This window comes from Thalassophryne amazonica, chromosome 20 (assembly GCF_902500255.1).
Source record: "Thalassophryne amazonica chromosome 20, fThaAma1.1, whole genome shotgun sequence".
Taxonomy (NCBI): domain Eukaryota; kingdom Metazoa; phylum Chordata; class Actinopteri; order Batrachoidiformes; family Batrachoididae; genus Thalassophryne; species Thalassophryne amazonica.
In genome coordinates this window covers 20073756-20083005 of record NC_047122.1, presented here as the reverse complement: position 1 = coordinate 20083005, position 9250 = coordinate 20073756, and the positions used below count along the sequence as shown (strand labels likewise).

Sequence of the window (9250 nt, the reverse complement as noted above, 5' to 3'; positions counted from 1 at the left end):
TATATATATATATATATACACACACACAACCCCAATTCCAATGAAATTGGGGCATTGTGTAAAATGTAAATCAAAACAGAATACAATGATTTACAAATCCTCTTTAACCTGTATTCAATAGAATACACCACAAAGACAAGATATTTAATGTTCAAAATGATAAACGTTATTGTTTTTGTGTAAGTATTTGCTCATTTCGAAATGGATGTCTACAACACGTTTCAAAAAAGTTGGAACAGTGGTATGTTTACCGCTGTGTTACATCACCTTTACTTCTAACAACACTCAATAAGCGTTTGGGAACTGAGGACACTAATAGTGTCATGATTGGGTGTAAAAGGAGCATCCCCAAAAGGCTCAGCCGTTCACAAGCAAAGATGGGGCAAGGATCACCACTTTGTGAACAACTGCATGAAAAATAGTCCAACAATTTAAGAACAATGTTTCTCAATGTTCAATTTCAAGGAATTTAGGGATTCCATCATCTACAGTCCATAATATAATCAGAAGATTCAGAGAATCTGGAGAACTTTCTACACGTAAGCAGCAAGGCCGAAAACCAACATTGAATGCCCGTGACCTTTGATCCCTCAGGTGGCACTGCATTAAAACTGACATCATTGTGTTGTAAAGGATCTCACCGCCTGGGCTCAGGAACACATTAGAAAACCATTGTCAGTTAACACAGTTCGTCGCTACATCTACAAGTGCAAGTTAAAACTCTACCATGTAAAGTGAAAGCCATAGATCAACAACATTCAGAAACACCACCGCCTTCTCTGGGCCCGAGCTCATTTGAAATGGACAGACGCAAAGTGGAAAAGTGTGCTGTGGTCTGATGGGTCCGCATTTCATATTGGTTTTGGAAATTATGGACGTCGTGTCCTCTGGACAAAAGAGGAAAAAGACCATCTAGATTGTTACCAGGACAAAGTTCAAAAGCCAGCATCTGTGATGGTGTGGGGGTGTGTCAGTGCCCATGGCATGGACAACTTACACATCTGTGATGGCACCATCAATGCTGAAAGGTACATCCAGGTTTTGGAGCAACACATGCTGCCATCCAAGCAACGTCTTTTTCAGGGACGTCCCTGCTTATTTCAGCAAGACGATGCCAAGCCACATTCTGCACGTGTTACAACAGCGTGGCGTCGTAGTGAAAGAGTGCAGGTACTAGACTGGCCTGCCTGCAATCCAGACCTGTCGCCCATTGAAAATGTGTGATGCATTATGAAGTGCAAAATATGACAATGGAGACCCCGACTGAAGTCGTACCTCAAGCAAGAATGAGAAAGAATTCCACCTACAAAACTTTAACAGTTAGTGTCCTCAGTTCCCAAATGCTTATTGAAGGAAAGGTGATGTAACACAGTGGTAAACATACCACTGTCCCAGCTTTTTTGAAATGTGTTACAGGCATCCATTTCAAAATGAGCAAATATTTGCACAAAACAATAAAGTTTATCAGTTTAAACATTAAATAGCTTGTCTTTGTGGTGTATTCAATTGAATATAGGTTGATTTGCAAATCATTGTATTCTGTTTTATTTACATTTTACACAACGTCCCAACTACATTGGAATTGGGGTTGTATATATATACACTCAACAAAAATATAAACGCAACACTTTTGGTTTTGCTCCCATTTTGTATGAGATGAACTCAAAGATCTAAAACTTTTTCCACATACACAATATCACCATTTCCCCTCAAATATTGTTCACAAACCAGTCTAAATCTGTGATAGTGAGCACTTCTCCTTTGCTGAGATAATCCATCCCACCTCACAGGTGTGCCATACCAAGATGCTGATTAGACACCATGATTAGTGCACAGGTGTGCCTTAGACTGTCCACAATAAAAGGCCACTCTGAAAGGTGCAGTTTTGTTTTATTGGGGGGGATACCAGTCAGTATCTGGTGTGACCACCATTTGCCTCATGCAGTGCAACACATCTCCTTCGCATAGAGTTGATCAGGTTGTCAATTGTGGCCTGTGGAATGTTGGTCCACTCCTCTTCAATGGCTGTGCGAAGTTGCTGGATATTGGCAGGAACTGGTACACGCTGTCGTATACGCCGGTCCAGAGCATCCCAAACATGCTCAATGGGTGACATGTCCGGTGAGTATGCCGGCCATGCAAGAACTGGGACATTTTCAGCTTCCAAGAATTGTGTACAGATCCTTGCAACATGGGGCCGTGCATTATCCTGCTGCAACATGAGGTGATGTTCTTGGATGTATGGCACAACAATGGGCCTCAGGATCTGGTCACGGTATCTCTGTGCATTCAAAATGCCATCAATAAAATGCACCTGTGTTCTTCGTCCATAACAGACGCCTGCCCATACCATAACCCCACCGCCACCATGGGCCACTCGATCCACAACATTGACATCAGAAAACCGCTCACCCACACGACGCCACACACGCTGTCTGCCATCTGCCCTGAACAGTGTGAACCGGGATTCATCCGCGAAGAGAACACCTCTCCAACGTGCCAAACGCCAGCAAATGTGAGCATTTGCCCACTCGAGTCGGTTCCGACGACGAACTGGAGTCAGGTCGAGACCCCGATGAGGACGATGAGCATGCAGATGAGCTTCCCTGAGACAGTTTCTGACAGTTTGTGCAGAAATTCTTTGGTTATGCAAACCGATTGTTTCAGCAGCTGTCCGAGTGGCTGGTCTCAGACGATCTTGGAGGTGAACATGCTGGATGTGGAGGTCCTGGGCTGGTGTGGTTACACGTGGTCTGCGGTTGTGAGGCTGGTTGGATGTACTGCCAAATTCTCTGAAACGCCTTTGGAGACGGCTTATGGTAGAGAAATGAACATTCAATAAACGAGCAACAGCTCTGGTTAACATTCCTGCTGTCAGCAAGCCAACTGCACGCTCCCTCAAATCTTGCGACATCTGTGGCATTGTGCTGTGTGATAAAACTGCACCTTTCAGAGTGGCCTTTTATTGTGGGCAGTCTAAGCCACACCTGTGCACTAATCATGGTGTCTAATCAGCATCTTGATATGGCACACCTGTGAGGTGGGATGGATTATCTCAGCAAAGGGGAAGTGCTCACTATCACAGATTTAGACTGGTTTGTGAACAATATTTGAGGGAAATGGTGATATTGTGTATGTGGAAAAAGTTTTAGATCTTTGAGTTCATCTCATACAAAATGGGAGCAAAACCAAAAGTGCTGCGTTTATATTTTTGTTGAGTGTATATATAATATTCACGTTTTTTGAGACCTGCGTTCACATTTCGGGAGATATTTTTTCACATTTTGCAGTTGATGGTTTGCAGATAATTCATGATTTGCAGCTGAATCACGTTTTGGGGGTTAACACCTCTGTACAAACTGAAATTGACCTTTGTCACCATTTTTCCTATTTTTACCCCATAACTCCGGAACATTCAGTCATAAATAATCCAAACTATGCCTTTTTAGAATCTTTATGATCAGACAAATAATGTGATATAGTTTACAACATGATTGGGGCATTTTTAAATTTTGACCTCTGCATTACCACCATGGGATAATGGGATAGCCAACATACATTAAGATGTAGGCCATGGTTTACTGAGACTGGCCTATAAGTGTTAGTTAGTCCCCTTAAGTGGTACCGAAAACCTGCATGGCCCATGGACTAGCTTGTCTTGCCCCTGAAATATTACTTCACTGTATTTTACTATTTTGTACTTGCAGGTTTTTGTAATAAATTGTGTTATCTTTGTTGCTTCAGCAGGATCTCCACAGAGCTAGAAAAAAATAAACCTAACACAAACCTGCAGTTTACTAAAACTGTCAACAGATTGTTTCTTGAAAGCATTTTCAGAAGCAGCAGCAGTTTTCATGTTTGCGCCTGTTTTACCGCCTTCTGTTTGTGTTCGTCGTAGCTTCACAATGCAGCCAACGCAAACCAGAAGGAGAAATATGAAGCAGACCTCAAGAAAGAGATTAAAAAGCTCCAGGTTAGTTCAGCCGATCCTCACCCTGAAAATCCAGCCTCAGAGCTTTTGAGAACACACTTATTCCACGGAAGTGGCGTCATTGTTGAACTACAAAAGTAAAAAAAAAAACAAAAACCCCAGCTTTTTATGTACATACAGATTTAAGGTCTCAGATGTTAAGCTGATGAAGGGCGGAATTTTACTCTCTGCTGCTAGTAAGAAGAAGAAAAAGAAAGACCTGATGATTGAGTATTGGTCTAAGAAATAATTTAAGCCATCCTGAGGTGAGTATGCACCGTTAGTGTGTTAGCGTCAGCAAGCGTTTGCTGCTTGTATTAAATATCATCACAGTCAGCCAGAAGTGCTGCTTCCATTCCAGCGTTACCATGAGGACCAAACTCCAAGCAGGGCCGGCGCGCCGCACAAAGACACCATGCTCAGCATCCGTGAACATGCACAGCGAATCTGTGCACATATCACAGAGTTACCATGTCTATCGCTAACTGTCGTCTCCCCCCCCCATGTTTCTCCTCTCTCTTCTTCTTCTGATCCTTCAGCGTCTTCGAGACCAGATCAAGACGTGGGTGGCATCCAACGAGATCAAAGACAAAAGGCAGCTAATAGAGAACCGCAAACTCATAGAAACGGTAAGTAGGAAGTGAGAGGCAGCGGCAGGACGTGTCAGCTTCATTATAACGCTCCCTCCAGGACCCGTGTTTACTCTGGAGGATTGTGTTACTTTAAAACTTTTGAAAATGGAGAAAACTTTGTAAACTCCAGGCCATGCAGGAGTTTTGAAATCAGAATGACTATGTCGGAGAACCAAGTGTTTTTTAGTGTTTTTACTGCATGTGGTCAGAATATCACAGTAATTTAAGTATTGTGGGGTTTTTTTATGTATGTATGTATGCTTTATGAGTGATGGATTTTTTTACAGATAAGTAAGAAAAATAGATTTTTTTGTTGTTGTTGTTCAAGCTTTTATTTTTCATTTATTCTCCTCTGAACTTTGCAACAAAGAAAATTTGACAAAGTAACAGTGACCATACAAACCTCACGTCCAAAATCACAACATGGTGAAAGGCACATAAAAACAAAGATAACACACACACACACACACACAGATAATATAGTTAAAGTTTTATCTTGTTAACATATTGATATTTTGTTTTTGAAAAATGTCTGAAAAGTGTTTGTGAGTGGTTGAGCGTGCCTGATCGAGCTAAGCAGCTTTTGTCAGAGCAGCGAGTGATGTGGTTAGGCGATGCCCGAGGAACGGGGTTCCACTTGCATTGTGAGGGAACGTCAGCTGCGATTTGTTGGCCATGTGCCGCGTTTCTCTGGGCGTGAGCCAGTGTGCAGCTGCCTCAGGGTTGAGGTCTCCAGCAACTGCACAAGGCCAAGGACACTCCCACATTTCACCTGCCGTGTTTAAGGAGGTGGAGATGGATCGCCTGTCTGCCTGTGTGGTTGCGATCCAGGACCCTTGGTGTGGTGGATTTGGTGACCCAAAGCATCAGCGTACACTCCCCTACATTAACTGACCTGTTCCATAATAAACTAGAAGGCACCCAGGAAGCATGTACCTCCGCCAAGGACACATATTGTTTAAAAGGTCTTTTGGATCATGGATCCACACTATGGTCTAGATCAAATTCAAAATGAGAGGCATCAGCTCTGCACACTGGGATATATCCATGTCTGATAGGTCATGCTACCAGTCAGTCACAAATATTATGTTGATCACTACAAACTCTGGATCATTTCTGTAGCTCTATAGATTGCAGAGGTACTGCAGAAGCTAAGATTTTTGCATCATGTATTTATTTCCTTTGACCTTGACCTTTGTCTGAGCCTCACCAAAAGTGAATCATCTGGAGATATCTGCCTTAGTAATATTCCCACCAAGTTGGGTGAAAATCCATCTGGCTGTTTTTCAGTTATCTTGTTCAGAGGCAGACACACACACACACACACACACACACAGGGCTGATTACACCTGCTTCACTGGCATGCAGGGTAAAAAAAAAAAAAAAAAAAAATCCCTAATTTTTTAGGATGTTATCCACAACATTTTGAGTGAAATATTATATGTATATTCTGAATCACCTCCAGAACAGAGTCACCTTTTTCTGTCTGCTCACCAACCTTAATTATTGAAATTTGTTACTTTTTGAGTTACTCTATTAATAAGACAAGTGGTGGAGGTAATGAGCATTTAGTTGTTTTAAGGTGACTATAAATTTTTCTTTTTTGCTTTCGGCTTTAGTAGTAGTAGTAGTTTTATTGTCAGTAGTATTTGATGCAGTGAAATGGACTGCATTTATATAGCGCTTTTCCATCTGCATCAGATGCTCAAAGCGCTTTACACATCAATGCCTCACATTCACCCCGATGTGAGGCTGCTGTCATGCAAGGCGCCCACTACACACTGGGAGCAACTAGGGGATTAAGGGGATTAATGAATTTCTGGTTGAGGATCCTCTGATCCAAAGACCAACGCTTAACCACTAGACCATTACCTCCCCTAGTCAGTCATAATTGATGTTTGGTTGACAAGCCATCTCTGGGAAGAGCAGCACCCCCCCCCCCAAAAAAAACAGCATTGTTAGAAAATATTTAATATTTAATTAATATAATTAATATTTAATTTTGCCTCTTTAAATAAAGAGAAGCAGACACTGCTTTGCCGTAGTTGCTGAGCTGCAGGAACCTTTTGATAAGGGTTTGTGCGATGACCTCAGTTGGCGCCACCTGTCTACATCATGAGGGATAAGTTCCCTATGATCTCAGTTTCTTTTTTTAATGCCAAATTAGTCTTCAGTATTCTGCCTGCTTTTTTTTACTTGACCTATAATTGCACCTTCTCTCAATGAAGTACAAACCCTTCAGGAAGCAGGTGGAAGCATCTCAACCTGACCAGAAAGAAGAAGAAAGAGTGACCGTGTTTAATAGTTTTCAGTTCCACAAAGTTTCATCCTCTGAGTTTTTGAGGCCTTGGACGTATCTGAATGCATCATGGGTGTTAAAAATCTGGCTCTCGCTGCCGTCAGTAACTGTATTGGGTCTTGTCCTATTTCTAGCCTGCTGAGTGGGCTTTAATGGCTCCACGAGTGCAAGGCTTCCATTTATTATTGCTGAGTCCCTCGATTTCGCAGCTCTGTTGTTAACATTTTAAAAGGCAATAAGAAATTAAAGTCATTCACAATAATTAATGTTCAAGTAGTTCAAAACCTAACTTTAACCAAGGCTTTTCTTCTTCCCCTGCATCTGGATACATATGACAGAAAATAGACATCCGACCTAATTTTATGTGAATGTTTGTGTTCCTGCATTACAACCAATCTGAAGAGTTTCCTGATTATAGGAATTTCCATTGACTGGTCCCTGTCTCTGTTTGTGTTTGTTTCTCTGCTGGCAGCAAATGGAGAGGTTTAAGATTGTCGAGAGAGAAACCAAGACAAAAGCCTACTCGAAAGAAGGGTTAGGCCTCGCTCAGAAGGTGGACCCGGCTCAGAGGGAGAAGGAGGAGGTCGGCACGTGGCTAACTGTGAGCTCGTCTACCCGCTCTCTTATCACACAGGTTTTGGGGGGGAAAAAAAATCACTTTATGGTCTTGTTTTTCACTGAACAGTTGTCTTTGTTCAAGAGTTCTTTCTCCTTTTTCTCGTCATATGACTGAAAGGTGTCGTGGACTTTAAAGAAATCATTTCTCTTAAGCAGAAGACCAAACCATTCTTAAATTAACCTTAAAACAAAGACACGGTGGAAGGCACTCGGGGAGTGCACACCTCCGCTGAGGCAGCATGTGTTCCAGATCAAATTTAAAACAAAATCTCTCACTTTCTAGGAAAATATCAATCTGCTCACAAAACCTCTGAAATTGAATCACATATTTCCCAGCGCTGGTCACCAAAAATTCACTGAAATCTGCGTATTATCTTTTGAGTTATTTAGTCCATGGGCCAAGCAGGTTTTCGGTACCACTGAAGGTGACCAAACGACACTTAGAATCCAGCCTCTGTGTACCATGACGTACACAAAAATGTATGATAACCATCACAGGGTGGTAGCTGTAGCCAGGTAGGGGTCAGTGAAGAATTACACAGAAGTTACAATCTAAAAATGCTCCAATTATGTTGAAAACTATATCACATTATTTGTCTGATCATAACATCTACGACGGAATGTTAGGGGTTAAAATAGCAAAAATGGTGACAAAGGTCAGTTTCAGTTTGTACAGGGGTCAAAAGTTAAAGTTGCTCCAATTTCTGTAAACATTTTCGCAAATTATTGTTTGGGTTGATAGGGTTCTAATAATACAATACTATGCTTTTGGAGGGCGGTATGCATTTTCAGAGGCCCAATGTTCACGCCCAGTCACCCAAAATAACGCTTACATAAAAAGTTGGCTCACTTAACTTTTGTTATGTCATCTGGCGCGCGCGCTGCTGTCCAAATTCGGCAGTGCGTCCTCATCAAGCTGGCCACTTTAGCTGCTGTTCATTGTCGTCCTGTCCATGAGAAAATCATCCAGAATATCCATATTGGGACCAAAACACACTTCTCGCCTTTTCATCTTTTCCTCTGCGGACAGTTTTTTTTTTTCTCCCTCCTCTGCAGACATTTTGTGGGTTGCGCACTATGACGTCATTTGTTTACGCACAGCGGGCGGGTATAGCCAGGTAACGTCGATGTAAATCTACGATACTGGCCTAGCAACGCCCTGGTAAAGTGATAATAATAAGGAATAGTTTTCTCCATCTGTCATGCTTGGTTATCATGTTACAGGGTAACATATACAACTCCAATTCCAATGAAGTTGGGACATTGTGTAAAATGTAAACAAAAATGGAATACAATGATTTGTAAATCCTCTTCAGCCTATATTCAGTTGAATACACCGCAACGATAACATATTTAATGTTCAAACTGATAAACTTTATTGTTTTTGTGCAAATATTTGCTCATTTTGAAATGGATATCTGCAACACGGTTCAAAAAAGCTGGGACAGTGGTATGTTTACCACTGTGTTACATACATCACCTTTCCTTCAAACAACACTCAATAAGCATTTGGGCTTGTACCACCTGTCATTGAATTCAATGGACGTTTGGCCTTTACTTAGGAGACCAAACAGTCAGCACAGTTAAAACTATTCCATTTATTAATCCTTTTATTTCAACCAATAATTTGCATAATTTTTTACTGAAATTGGAGCAACTTTAACTTTTAACCCCTGTACAAACTGAAATTGACCTTTGTCACCATTTTTGCTGTTTTTACCCCATAACTCC

The 9250-nt window shown here is 41.6% G+C and overlaps 1 protein-coding gene across 3 annotated transcripts in view; it reads left to right on the top strand.

The window, feature by feature from the left end:
- The window catches only part of LOC117501646 (CCR4-NOT transcription complex subunit 3-like), a 49430-nt gene that overhangs the window by 17474 nt on the left and 22706 nt on the right, over nt 1-9250 (top strand). For all 3 annotated transcript variants that reach the window (XM_034160571.1, XM_034160568.1, XM_034160570.1), the window contains 3 exons: nt 3899-3973; nt 4510-4599; nt 7374-7502. In XM_034160571.1, the coding sequence (XP_034016462.1) occupies nt 3899-3973; nt 4510-4599; nt 7374-7502 (294 nt within the window). The remainder of the gene's footprint in view (nt 1-3898; nt 3974-4509; nt 4600-7373; nt 7503-9250) is intronic.